Source organism: Fulmarus glacialis, unplaced genomic scaffold (assembly GCF_000690835.1).
Source record: "Fulmarus glacialis isolate BGI_N327 unplaced genomic scaffold, ASM69083v1 scaffold13787, whole genome shotgun sequence".
In the NCBI taxonomy this organism is placed as follows: Eukaryota; Metazoa; Chordata; class Aves; order Procellariiformes; family Procellariidae; genus Fulmarus; species Fulmarus glacialis.
In genome coordinates this window covers 33,572-47,867 of record NW_009223929.1, presented here as the reverse complement: position 1 = coordinate 47,867, position 14,296 = coordinate 33,572, and the positions used below count along the sequence as shown (strand labels likewise).

Genomic DNA, 14,296 nt, shown 5'->3' with positions numbered 1-14,296 from the left:
CATTCCTGAAAACCAGGTCAACTCCTAGCCCTGGAAAAAGAATGAATAAGGGCCATTTTAAACACACTTAATTCTGTGGACCAAATTCTGTTCCCCTCCAACGTAGACAGGGAGTTTGGCAGGACTGCTCACCTTTTTTTAACGCTTGTTGAACAATCCAGCCTACCTTGTACACACCAGCTTGCCACGCTGTAACTCTATGCACAGAACCTGCATTAGCTCCCTGAGTACCAGAACGAGATGCCTTATTCCCCAAGCTCTAAGAGTGCATTTCCCATCAACTATATTAAGGAATCAGTGTTGCTGAGTCCTTCAAAGGAACCCTTCAGAAAGGAAAATTGCAATATCCCCCTTCTCCCTTCCGGCCTCAGTGGAAAGAAGATCTAGAAGAACTTCTCTCAGTTTCCATCTGTGGATTTAAAGGAACAGGATAGAGATCCTCCCATTTGCTGTGCTTTTAGTAATTTAGATACTTAAATTTAAGTATTTTGACAATCCCCAATTTAAATACTTAAATTACTAAATGAGAATATTTAAAAGGTTCCTCAGTGGGGAAAATGGATGGGAGAGAGCTTTGAACAGAAAGTAATGGAAGAAAAGGTCTCACCACTGATTCTCTCATCTTTTCTGGGAGTGGATCTGCTGATGAATCTTCAAATTGTTGACGCAGAAAGTGAGGGACATATTTGCATTGAATCAGGGACCTGTTAAAAAAAAAATCCTAGTTAGGATACTTCTGAACATGTCTAACAGATTTGAATACTCCTGGGGCGTAGAGGAGGAGGAACAGCCTCAGATTTCCTTCCTCATGTATGCAGTAGCTATCTTATCTCTGTATAACTGGAGATTGACACAAACCAGCTCTACCTGTGATCATCAAAATGTTAAGGAGTCTCAGCAGTCTAATCAATGTGACTCAGTCATTTAGAGGAATAAGCAGAACTATTCCATTCATGCCCTTTATTAACGTTTCAGCTAAGCTAAAACCAATATGGGAGCTGTTTAGACCCACATTAGAAGGGCCAAAGAAGCTATTTCTGTATAAACTGTATATTAATCCTCAGTTCAAGATTTATGTGCTACCTCCTCCTCCATCTTGAAGTTTAGGCCACAGGCCATCCCTTAAATACTATTTCCAATCTCCTTAACTTCCTTTAATTAAGTTCAGAGCTGTCTTAAAAAAAAAAAATCTTAAACCTCTTTTTTTAAGGTTTATACATTTTTATCATGATTGCACAATAAACATTTGATGTCGTACACATTCTTAATCTTAAGATATTTAACAACCATTTCAGCTGCTGAAGATTTGATTAAGAATGTTAAGAAATCAGTAGCTAGATTTAAAAGTTAAAATGGATTTAATGGTTTAAGATTACTTCCTTAAAACAGAAGTTTTAAGGAAAGACGAGTTTCTGTTTTATTAAAGAAATTAATGAACTGCTGTGTCCTTCCTGGGGAATGGAAGAGAAGAATACATTTAAATTACTTCAGAATTGAAAGAGCTCACACTTCCATGCTGATTTGCAATTTACCTGCATATATTTTACTCCAAGGCTAAACAAGTCTCCCTAATACAGCACACAGCTTCACTTCTTTCCATACCTGAGTTCCATACTGTAATGGCCGATGAACTACACACTACCTACACAAAGCTTGATCCAGGTCTAACTGACATCAGTGCCAGACACAGTAGGCTTTGGGTAAGGTTAATGGCAATAGATATAAGCAGTTCTTGTTGCTTTGCCACATCAGAACCTCGTAATGTCTAAATATCAGATTCCTTGAATCTTCTGAATGGTAAAGAAGGAATTTCTCAACTCTTCAGTAAGATTTACTGGGATACCAATTTTCTACTAGTGCCCTATATCCTTTCCTTCCTCATCCGAATTCTTCTCCTTTTCCCAAGTTTCTCTCCTCAAACAATCTTGAATGGCCTAAAAAGCCCTCCACTTCCCCCCTCTCTCTCTCCTGCATTACAGAATTGTGCATCCAACCACTCTGACTTACCATATGCCTATGCCTATCTTCATATGCTAAAGAGCCTCACCTCAAGACACGCACAACACACCTCATGAATCAAAGGAGAGAACCTGTGGGTTTTCTCACAGGCCCTCTGCACTGTTCTAGGATAAGACTGAGCTGTCTGCGAAGCAGAATCCCAGATGGCATGGTGATACTGGCTGCACAAAACCCATTTGCTTGTTTAATCCCACAGCCATATACGTAGATGCCCAGCTGCTTGTGGACCACCACAGCCCCCATGACAGCCATATAGCACAGTTCCCACACAGGAATACTCATGTCTGCTCCCCCTGAGCTATGGATCTACAGCCCTCTCTCACACCACCTCAACCTGTAGATAACAACGCTGGGGACTTCTCCCCTGGATCTTCCTTGTTCTCAATGGCAGCTCTTAATACACACTACCTTTCTTCAGCTACCTTTAGCAGACTATGTCAGAGCAGAAAAGGAAGGAGTTAATCTCAAACAGAGAGGCAGAGCCTACTGACAGTGACCCCCAGCAAGAGCTGGAATTGAGCCATCTTCCCAGCACATCAAATGCCCTTTCTCCTTGCCACGGTGCTACCCAATGCACATTCTGCAACTCCAGTGGGCTGAGAGCCCCCTCAACTAAATCGCTATCCTCCAACATGGCAAGCACACAATTTCCCAGAGGGTGAAATCTGCTTCAGAGAATTTGGATAGTGCTGTTTAAAGAGCACCAGCCTTACTGGCAATCTGACTGCAGCACTTCATTTATTTACAGGGTGGATACCAACCAGGCAGACATGACGAGGAATTTCCACCTCACCACAGTACTTTCAGGAGACAGTCCCTGGGGTTCTGAAACCCAGGCATCATTCTGGTTGTGTGCTGTACAGAGTAATCAATAAATAACATTTGCAGGCAACTTACATCAGTACAGATGGGTCACTGCTTTGTCTGCTGAGGTGATAAGAAAGTGCAACTAGCAGACCACAGAAAGCAGAGAATAGCGCTGGAATGTGTTGTGCATCCCAGGGTTCCTGAACAGGAGGACAGAAAGCAGAGTATTTGTAAGTTAGGAATGCAGAACTTAATTTTCTTATTTTTCTCTCTCTTTCTTTTTTTTTTTAAAGTAAGCTAAGCCATCCATGCAGTATTACAACACACAGCATCTACCAAGGACTGAAAATCCTTTTTCATATCAAAGTCTATTTTTGTAAAAAAGACTGAGATTAGAGACATGTTTTGTAATCATATTATGTAATTCATCTATAATCAGCAATTAGCTAGGAAATCACATGAAAGGCAGGTTTTCTTTCCTCTTTAATGAAACACTAGGGGCAAATGCTCATTAAAATGAGATGCGAGTGAAATGAACTGCACTGTATTTGTCTAAACTCTAAATTGATATGTAGTTACTTGACCTGTGGCCAGATTGCATACGACAAATGCCAATGTCACCTAAATCAGGCAGTGGGGTACAGTTCTGGCACCTCACTCTGAATTCTTTCTGCTGCTTTGTACGTTACATCCAGGCCCTGCCTGGATGATAACACAGTGGAGAGGGAGAGTGCTCGCCACCGCACGTGACATCCCTGAGGAGGGAAAGAAGAGACAATTCACGCACTCGCCAGCACACTCTGGGCATAACCAAGATGAGAAACTGTCTCTGGGTGACTTAAACAGCTAAAATTGGCTAGAAATAATAAGAGAAAGACCATGAAGCTTAAGGAACACTTAGCAAGACCAGCTTCATCTGTGGAGTCCTCAGCTACAAGTTAGGAATCCTAAGACATACTTGCAAGTCCTGACTGTAAAAGGACACAAATTTTGGCTGTGAAGGACACAGAAACTCAGTGGATCAGATCCATAGCCATTTCACTTATTAGGCTTGTTCAGTGCCTCCACACAACTTCTACCTAATCAGGTGAATGTGAGGTTACCAGATCCTGACATCAGAGCACTTTCTGGGTAGGTTTTTCACAGCTTGTAGGACCTGTGAAACTTTAAGCCTTGTTCAGCTAGTACGAATAAGGCATCTTCTGCAGTATGTCTTTTGCTTGAAAGACTTCACAACTTGCACAGGACATATTTTCGCAGAATAAACTGGTTTTATTCATCTTATTTTGCTCAGTGATATGCATGATTTCTTAGCAAAGCTGATTCACATTAAGAAAGATTTCATTTCTTTCAGGGGCAATGAATACCTGGATAAGACAAACTAATTTGCTGTTAAGGGACAAACCACCTGCTGCAACGTGAGGTTTCTTTGGAATTTAACAATGAAATTCCAATTATCCTAAGAACTGGTATCACAGAAGTGAAATTTTAATTCCAAGAATCACCTTCCCCTCATCATACTACTGAACATCACAAAGATAAAAGAAAGAAGTGTCTAGTTCTGTCAAACAATCCTACTTAAAACAGTCATTACAAACAAGAGACAGTTACATGTTATTACTAAAAGAATCCAGCACCATTTGTTTGACAAGTTAAATTCTGCCATCCAATTCCACTCTTCATTTCGTTGTTCCCAGTTTTGGGGCCAAATACATTTTGGATTAACTTTTCCCATTCTTAGTCTCAGGTAAGAAATTCATATTCTTCAAAACACTGAAGAAAACTAACTGGAGTCAAAACGTTCTGAGAATGGCTGACTCAGGGCCCATCCAAATATCTATTGCATTTCCAGGGCAATACAACTGCATACAGATCCACCCAGCAGCTTCTAGTGCGTGACTGCCCCTTTGACCTGCAACTTATTTCGAAAACAAAATACTATAAAGAGCCCAGCAATATACCTGGATATTGAAATGTATCAGTAGCCAGTTTGAGAAATCACTTCGCCCTATTTCTACCGTAAAACTGCACATGGCTGACCTCATATTAATGTCTCAGGAACTCTTAACTTCCATATTTTCTGTATATTACACAGAGCTTCTGCATTTGGCTGGCCTGTGCTCCAGTTCCAAAGTGCCATTGTCCCCTCAAAGCTCAGCTGTCAGGGAGCCAGGAAGGCAGGCAGGACAGGCATCGATATTTGCTATGTGCCTAGAGAGGAGGATTTTCCAGAATAATGCTACACAAGGTTGTTCAAAAGATGAGAATGAACAAAGGTGTCATTTCTCCAGCATCAGTGTGATGTACCCTGCTCCATTTTGTCATTTTCCTCCCCCACTAACGATGCCTGGTAGAGCTTTAAATTAAAAAGATGAAAAAAACAATACAGCTGATAATTGGACAATGATTCTTCTCAGTGGGAAAACAGGAATGACAGGTTTTAGAGTCTTGGAAGCTGGTATTATCTGTCATACTAGACAGGGAGTTTGACTTCCTACTTTACCTCATTTGGTTGAGGTGACACGTAGTGCTTTCATATACAGTTTTGACTTTGATGCAGACACTCACGTAGTCATTTTTAAAACAAGTGAAATGGACTTACAGGGTTAAGGATGAAAGCGATGAGTTACAACAGACCCAGTGGTCAGGGTGGTGTGTTCCATTTCAACCACAGAATCGCCTAATCCCAAAACAACCCACTAAAAAGGAAGATAAAGGTGTCTTTGAACTTACAAGCCTTTTACCGCTGGTGAAGGTGGGGAGGCAAATGTATTTTTAAAAAGTGGCGATAGTAGTTTTCTGTCCTACATTATTTATCCTTTTTGCTTCTTCCTTCCTTTTTTTTTTTTTAAAAAAAAGCATGTAGCAAACTCTTATCTTTCAAAGATATGCTAAAATAAATCATATGTCCTACTCCAGAGACAAAAAGTGCTCTGAACACAGCAGCACCGTTGTGATAAGTAGAAATTCTTGCTACTTCTTTTTTTTTTTTTTTTCCTCAGAATATTCCTCTCAACTCAAAGACTTTGCAGGTTGCTGCAGCATTAGCATTATCGAAGGTGTTTGCATACTGACTGGCTTTTTAAATATGGAGACAAACCCCAGCTGTTCTTCACAAAAAACAGACATCATCTAATTTTCCACTCTCTCGTGATTTCATCATTATTCAACCAATTTTTTTGGCAGGTCCTTCTCCTTACTTCCACTCCCCAGCTTCTTCATGGATCTATGCTATTGCTCATATCAAACAACATGCAGGACAGCTGTTGACAGTCAGCCATTTCACATGTGTGATGGTAAATTGAAAGAAATACTATCATCCTATTTCAGAACATACAAAAACTTTCTGAATGAGTCTGTAAAAGGCAGTCGTCCCCCCACCCCCCAAAGGTATGAGAAAATGGTAACAATGACTTGTTCTCTACAAGGTTAACTGTAAGTTTAACTATATTACCATGGACACTCGTTTTCAGTGAACGCTAACGACCAGGAAATGTGAATTATTCATGGACCTCGTGTTACACTGGTTAGAGACAAATTCTAGGGAGAGATGCCCACCAGCCTTATCTTCCCATCATCCACGGAAAACAAGACAGTACTTTCCCAGAAGAGCTCCAGAAACCTGACAAGTAATAAGCTACCAGAATACAGATATCAGTATCCATTCTGAGCAATGTTGTCTCTGTCTCTCTGCACTCCCAATTGTTATCTGTGACCGTATTTTCATTGCTGAAATTTAAAATCCACAAGGATGGGACTGATACAGGGGTATGCATGTGTGTGCACACACCACCTTACACAACAGGGTCCCGGTCTGTCACTAGGATTCCTCGGCCAGAGAGTAAGATGAGCAACAACTTCAGGCAGGGGGGCATGGGTACTCATGCAGATTTCTACATTCCTATACAGTGACATACTTCTGTAAGAGTAACCCTGGGCCATATCAGATTCTGCAGACATAATTTACTTTTTCTGTTATATCTGGACAATAAATTCATATTATACATGCAGAAAACTAAGAGCATAACTACTGAAGTTATGACTAAAGCACGCGTCTGACTATGGCTGCAAACATCACTCACTGAAATGCGTGATATCTGACAATTCTCTCAAAAATTAACACTCCTAACAGCTCTTGCTTGAACCTCGGGGGTCTCTAAATTGGAAAGTACAAAAAAATTGATGAGCCTTGTCTTCAAAACCTCCAACAGGGCTGGAAGTATTTTATGCAGTAGAAACAAAGCTGACTAATAATCCTATACTTCTGTTTTTGGTCACTTACACATCCAGGAATTCTGTCTATACACATGGGCCCATTCAGTGCTGTTTAGAAATTTATTTGGGCAGTCTTAGCAGATTGAGGGAGACGTATGCTTGCAATTCTTTCCCATTATAAAACCCTAAGACAAATATTTCAAAATTATTAGTACACAGATGAAGACTGCATCGTTGAAAACAGGAACCAAGAAGCATTGTTATTCTGATTAATGAATTTAAAACTCATTAAACAACAAACCAAACTACATCAATGTGAGCTGAGAATGGTTTAAAACACACACAGGATTTTTAGTAACTGTCCATTGAAGCGATAAATAAGTTACCAGAAAATACTTTCTTCAGGTATAAGGTAATGGAAACTATACAACTTCCATTAAAAAATATATGCACTTACACAGAGCTGGATGAGGCAGCTGTGCCACATACGAACACATTCACATCAGTTTAATTTTTCTGACCCAAGTCCAAAATCTGAAATTTTTCCAGGTTAATTAAGATAAACCGCAAGTTCCTTAAGCAGTTTAAAAAACCAAACCAAAACAAAAAAACCCCTAACCAAACAAAAAAGCTGGATGACAAATAATTAACTGGTTCTGAATAAGTTTCAAATCCAAACCAGCTGATTGGAACAGAAGGCAAAGAGGAGGACTGACTGATTCCAGAAACCTTCAGGGATATGCTCTTCTGCCCCCCAGCAAAACACTGATGTGCTGGAATGCTAAAGACTGATATCAAGATGGTTAAATTCCAGACTGAGTATTTGTGGAAAAAGTAGGAGGACATACCTGACTTTTTTTTTAAATATCTGTTAAATATCTGGGCACAGACCACGAAACAGATGGAACGGGAGACAAAAATCAGCACATCAAGCAATTCTAGTCAAGTGAAAAAGATGGCACAGAAGTTCCCGTGTCTCCACAGGATGTAATATCTGAAAATAAAAACATCTCCCCCAGGAAAAAGAGATAACCCTTTCATATATCAAAGCTAAGGTAGCTATTAGAGCTGCCAATTTCTGTTCAAGATTACAGGACTGAAGCTGAGATCAGAAATAAAGCCAGGCTGAAGTGAACACAGATAATTTTAAACTAAACTCAGTTACCCAATAGCTTCAAAATAGTAGCAAGCTGAAAAATTGCTGCTATTAGATCTAACAAACCAAGGAATGACCAAAAGAGGTGATAAAACCATGTTTAGGATTTAGAGCTTTTTATTAAACAAAAATAAATGAAACTTCATAGAGGACTTGGAAAGAACTGGAATAAGGAGTGATGATATCATCAAACAGAGGCCTGGGAGATAAAGAAAATCTTAAAGCAAGGAGGAGAAACTCAAGTCTTTGCTCTTCAGAAGCAAAGATATTTATCTTCTCTCTTGTCCAAAATCAAGTTCACAGTATTGTTGTATGTAAGGCTGGATAAGCAGCTGGTGTCATATCACTGGGCAGGGATGTGTCATGGGATAAGATGTATGAAGAGATGCTTTACAGCACCTGAAAGCTGTAGCCAAACCACCTTTGCATCACTGGGATAACAAGACTGTAAAACAAAAATCTACCCAGATGACTTCACGTCATCACCAGAGGGAACGACTTCTGTTCACCAGCCATGTCAGACAGTGACTTGAAAACCTGCTCTACTCACAATACGCTCCTTTGACTAACAACGGTGATGAACAGTGCCTTGTCCATCAGTCCTCAAGGCCTCAAACACATGGATGGAGACCTGGAATTCCAGCTATTTTGTGTTTTGCGGTTTTCTGGAGAAATTATCTGTTATAATTTTAGATGCAATGCTCTATACTTCCTAGTGTGAACAATTTTGGGTTTTCTTTTTTCTTTTTTAGTTTGACAGCTTTAACAAAAAGAAAATTGATCAGTCCAGCAGTAGCACCACCAGAGGAGGTCCCAACAAACTGCAGACCCACAGTTCCTCCACACAAACAGCAAGCAAGGGCAAAGCTACTGAGGAGCACTCTGAGAAGGGGAGTCAACCGCTTGGCCACAGCAGGTGGGACCCCTTCACTTCTCAGTCACCTCCAAACAACGTGTCCCTGTTCCTCCTCCAAGTGTCTGAGTAACAAAACTCAAACACAGGCCGCCCCATCACGCAATGAGTTCACACATGGCCTCGTAACAGACTGTCCTTTACTTCAGTTGTGTGGAAAGTTCATGTTTGGTCACATAACACCTTGTGTCTGCCAGGTGAGCCGTATGCAGCCACCCCCCAAAACACATCATATGCTTCTGACCAAGTCCTGTGATGGGACATATAAGCAGCCTGCCACATGATCCAACCTGCACATTCACTGTTAGCACAAGACTAGAGATCTGTCCATCCTCTTTTAGGTGATACGTGCATTTCAGCCATGAGAAAGAAACATTTCTGGTCATGCGATGACGAAGATGCTGCAAGGTCATTCAGAAAGAGTGACAGGGCAGATGATCTCATTGGGCACGCTGAATTTTGTCTGCAGATTATCGGATGAACTCTCAATCGAGAATACTGTATAGTAATTTTCCTCAGGCAACTTATCTGAACAAAAAAATCAATGACAATTTTTAAGTTAAACTAATGATACGTCTATACTGCAGCTGCTTTTTCATAGAGACTCTCAGTTGGTTTTGTACAACATAATTCAACAGCAAAATCAGTCTGGACAAAGCACAGGATTTCAGCACAGGCCTATTTGTCTCAATTGTCAGAGCTTATATTCACATGTTGAAAGTTAACTTGAGTACTTACACTGTTTTGTGGACATAGCCCAAAACAATTGCTCAATTCTTACTTTTTAATGTTTCTAAAATTGGAGTTCTAGAGCAAAGAACTAATTGCTGTGAATTTGCTATTCTAAAATCATTTCAAAATTTGACTGCAACTAAATTAAACTATTGTACACACATATATAGTTTCTGTTCTAAAAATGAACAAGAAAAACTCACTTAAGAACACAGATCTATTATCAAATTAACATTGTTTATTTTAATAAAAAAGAAAATCATGTGGTAAATTAATTATTCTTCTAATGAACTTCTTCAGGAATAATATCTTTCCTTTTGGAATAATTAACATACACGGAGAAATGAGGCTAGACCATTTTGCCCTGCAAGATAATAATTAAAACACAAGCACCACTTAAGGGAGGAGAGGCTTAAGCCTGATACCGCTGGAATGGGTCTTTAGCCTGGGCATTTGATGTGAGCAATTGTTCACCAGTAAAAAGCACATAACCACTTAGAGATCCATTCTCCTCTGCAATTTATTTCAGGAAATAGAACTCTGCTAGTTACACCTGCTGAGCTATAAAATGTTCTGCCAATAAACAGAGTTTACATTTGAGGATGCTACATTTCAGCCAAGAAATAAGCTTTGCAACCCAGAAATCCTGAGCCAGAGAGAGTCTATCATGTTTCCCTGCCCTGAATCTTTTTGATTGTGATGATTTTTTGACCTCCATAAATATTGAAAATTTTGCTCTGTTGGTCTTGCCAAACTGACTAAAAGTGAAACGAATAAAATAAAAATAAATACTAAAGAATAGCTGTAAAGTGCAAGTGTGGAAGAGATGGCATTTCGATCTTAAAGAGAACACATACCTATCACCATTGTGCAAACACCTCAGTGAAACAGACTATAGCATTTGCTCTGCAATTTCTAGTGCACCAAAAATCCAAACCTTCGTTTGATTAGGATCACAAGTTGTTGCTCGCTACATATCAAAACAGTTCTAGTTTCTTAGAGGGGTATTACACCACCTTTCACAGTGGTCCCTGTTCAGGATCAGATTCTTCTCTTACATTTAAGGCAATTCCCACCCCTCCACCAACCAAAGAATAAGTCTGACAGAATCCAAAAAGAATATAATCTCTGGACCTGACTGAAGAACAAGGAGGGTTAACGCAAGTGCTTATTTCATAAATTCTATATGAAATTTCAAGCACCCCGGTAGACTGAGATTATGAGCTGAAGCAAGTGGAATCGTCTTTACATGCTTTAAATTAACCTCCTCAGAAATGCCTTCACAAGAACAGTGCCATAAAAATTCCAATTAACTGTAATTTCTGTGTGAACAGAAAGTCTGCACTTAATATTGGTAATTTACAACAGATATCTTGTAGATCTTTCACAGCACTCTACAACTTCAGGGTAGCATTAAAAGCATATTTCTAAGCAGTTTGAAGTCTACTCCACAAGGAGATTGCTTATCTACAAAGCCACCTGCATGCTGTAATTTAAAATATTATGCTGAGAAAGGAGTCTGTAGAATATTTTAAGAGGCTTTTCTTTAATACTGTTTACAAAACTATTTTTTAAAGTATCCATCACACAACTTCCCTACCCTCAATTAGTGAATCGCCCTCTGCTAACCTTAGGGGAAAAAATGATCATTTCCCCATTTGCCTGTTGAACAGTGGTTTAACTAAATTCCTTCCTTCCATTTTTCCAGCTCTTTCCATTTTTCTCATTGTTTCTCCCCCCTGTTGTAGACTTTTCTCACTCTGTTCATCCTTACAGAAAGCCACCTTCTCCATCCCAGGTGCCAGTTTCCAAATCATTAATATAGCTGGAAAACAGTAGCAGGAATACTAGCTATTTTAGGAAACTGCGGAAGAATCAGTTAAGCTTTCTCGCATCACACAGCTGGGTCAGGTCAAACCAGTATAACTGATATACTGGGTGAGCCTGGCGACAGGAGATTCCCTGGGAGTACACCACATGTTCAAAGACATTTAATTTAAAGTGTCTTAACTCAGCAGCTGAGTTGCCATAATTTATTGTGTATGGACTCAAGCCACCAAGCGGCAAGATAACATGGTGGCTTAACACATTTTACCTTACTATTGGGAGTGGTTAAAAACACATGCACAGCCAGCTCTGATCATCTGCGAGAGATCATTAAGGCATTATAATTGACCTTTTTCGATTTAAGGCTCCTATTAAAAATTTTAAGTGGAAAATTGGTAAAAGCCATTATAGAAATGCTTATGTTCCTTAAAGAATTCCCTTAAAGAAACATCTGATCGCCCCTCTCATCTGTGTAAATCGCCAGCCTGGGTGTTGACACGATACATCCTTGGCTGTTGCAGAACCCATATTGGGATCTCTGTGTGTGCTATGCATATGTAGCACCATAAAGCATCCTCTCACGTATGCCCGCAAGATGTCAAGAGCGGCTTTTAAATCACCGCACATCCCGGTGCCTTCCTGCATGGGCACTGACAGCATCTAGCCTGTAATGAAACACTATCAAAGACTGTCCCTTAAAGGATAAAATTTATCACAAGTCTAAGATGAAATTCTGGTCTTGCTGTGGTCACTGGGAATTTTACAGCAGACTTGAAGGCAGCCAAAATTTCATTGATAGTTTTTAAATAAAACCAAAAATGCAGAGTACATATACATTAACTGCAAAAAAAAAAAGCTTTAGATTGAATATGGCTCAAAATGCAGCATCTGCAAAAAAACCTGACATTGGACATCACTGGGAAGGGTACCGAGAACAAGGCAGCCAGTCGTTTTGCTACCATATAGAGCCATGGCACACCTACATCCTGAGCACCATACACAACTTACCCTCCACGTCTGAAGGTCACAATGGAGTAAGTCACCCTATTCTGTGCCTTCTCTATCCTAGCTACTCCTGAGAGAGCAGCTGCTTTACAAGGAGACATTAGAAAGGCTGGAACTCTTCAGTTTAAAGAGAAGATGGCTGAGGGGGATATGATTGATGTCTACAAAACTGTGAAGGCAGTGGATACGGTGAATGCAGAACAGTTCTTCCACAAATCCTGCAATACTAGGCACAGGGAAGACTTGGTGAAATTAGCAGATCAGTTTAAAAACCATGAAGGACAGCACTGCTTTGCACAGAGCACAGTGAACATCTGGAATTTGTTGGCACAAAGTTGTGGAGACGGACTGGACCAGCACATTCAGGAAGCGACTTGGCAAATTCATAGACAAGAAAGAAGTCCACAGACACCAAATGAAATAAGCAGGGACACACTCTCCAACATCCCTAATCCAACAATTGTGGATACTGGTGGAATATTAGCGAAAAGAGTGGCAAACAGTCATCTGGCTTGCATTAAATTCCTAAATTGCATTTCCCTGTGGATGTAGACACATTACCGGGTTAGACGGTCCGCTTGTCTGCCCAAGCTAGACATTTAAGTTCTTCAGCATACTGTTATGAAGCAACAACAAAATTCTTTATTTTTTTTCTTTCGGAAATATGGACCTTACTAGGAATTTTTACCAAATTCAGCCTGGCTTATACAGGTCAATAGGAGTTGCAGCTTTTTAAGCCAAGGCTGCTGTTAGTCTTTGTAGGGGAAATTCAGTGGATCATTTCAGACTGATATATATAACAAACAGGCAAACAGTCACAGGTATTGGACACACGTTTACTCCGGTATTTCTACTACAGTTTCAATCTATTTCAGTGTAGCTAACAGGCAGAAACTGAAGCATGGCTTGTAAAGCTTATCTTGATAAACTATAATGACAACGTAGCACCAAAAAATGCTGGTCTCTGCAGATTATATGAATTTTGAGCTTGAAATTTTGAATTTTTGCAGTGTTGTTTTTCTGGCTTACCTTCACTGCACTGAAGCAGAAAGCATATAGGACAATCAGAACCACAAAGCTTCTGGAGATGCTGTAGAGTGCAGATACGAACCCAGCAGCAGCTGAAATGCAGACATTACATGTTAGTTAATTTCTTCCTAAATGAGAACGTGCAATCAAAAGAAAAAAATGAAACAGCTCTTGCATCACGAGAGGTATAAGGATTAAAATCAGGTATCACAAAGCTGGTTGTTGAGAGAACACTTTCAATGCCCCAAATAAGCTCACAAAACTGTTTACAGCTAAGACTGAAAGCTCGATGCCACTGTACTCCATGTGATTTCCATTGACCTGAGGTCCCACACTACTGCTTTTTGTACTGAACATTGTTTTGCCAAAATATCAGTATGGCTCTTCATGTTGCTACCAAGGAGGAATGAAGTGATCTACAAAATTGGCAATTTTCTAGTCAAACTCCATGTGAAATTTTCCTCCTTCCCTTTGCTCCTGAGACATGGGCTCTGGTATCATCCAAAAGCATCCTAACTCGCTCAGTCAACCACGATTTGCACCATATTAAGATACATGAACTAATTTAAAAGAAGAGAGAAGGATGCTAGCTG

At 39.9% G+C, this 14,296-nt stretch overlaps 1 protein-coding gene across 1 annotated transcript in view; it reads right to left on the bottom strand.

The window, feature by feature from the left end:
- Positions 1 to 14,296, bottom strand: part of PCNXL2 (pecanex-like 2 (Drosophila)) — a gene marked incomplete at its 5' end in the record, with an annotated part of 120,453 nt that overhangs the window by 87,530 nt on the left and 18,627 nt on the right. Inside the window, 3 exons of the mRNA XM_009581993.1 lie at positions 608 to 704; positions 2,917 to 3,026; positions 13,704 to 13,795. Coding sequence (XP_009580288.1) covers positions 608 to 704; positions 2,917 to 3,026; positions 13,704 to 13,795 — 299 coding nt within the window. The remainder of the gene's footprint in view (positions 1 to 607; positions 705 to 2,916; positions 3,027 to 13,703; positions 13,796 to 14,296) is intronic.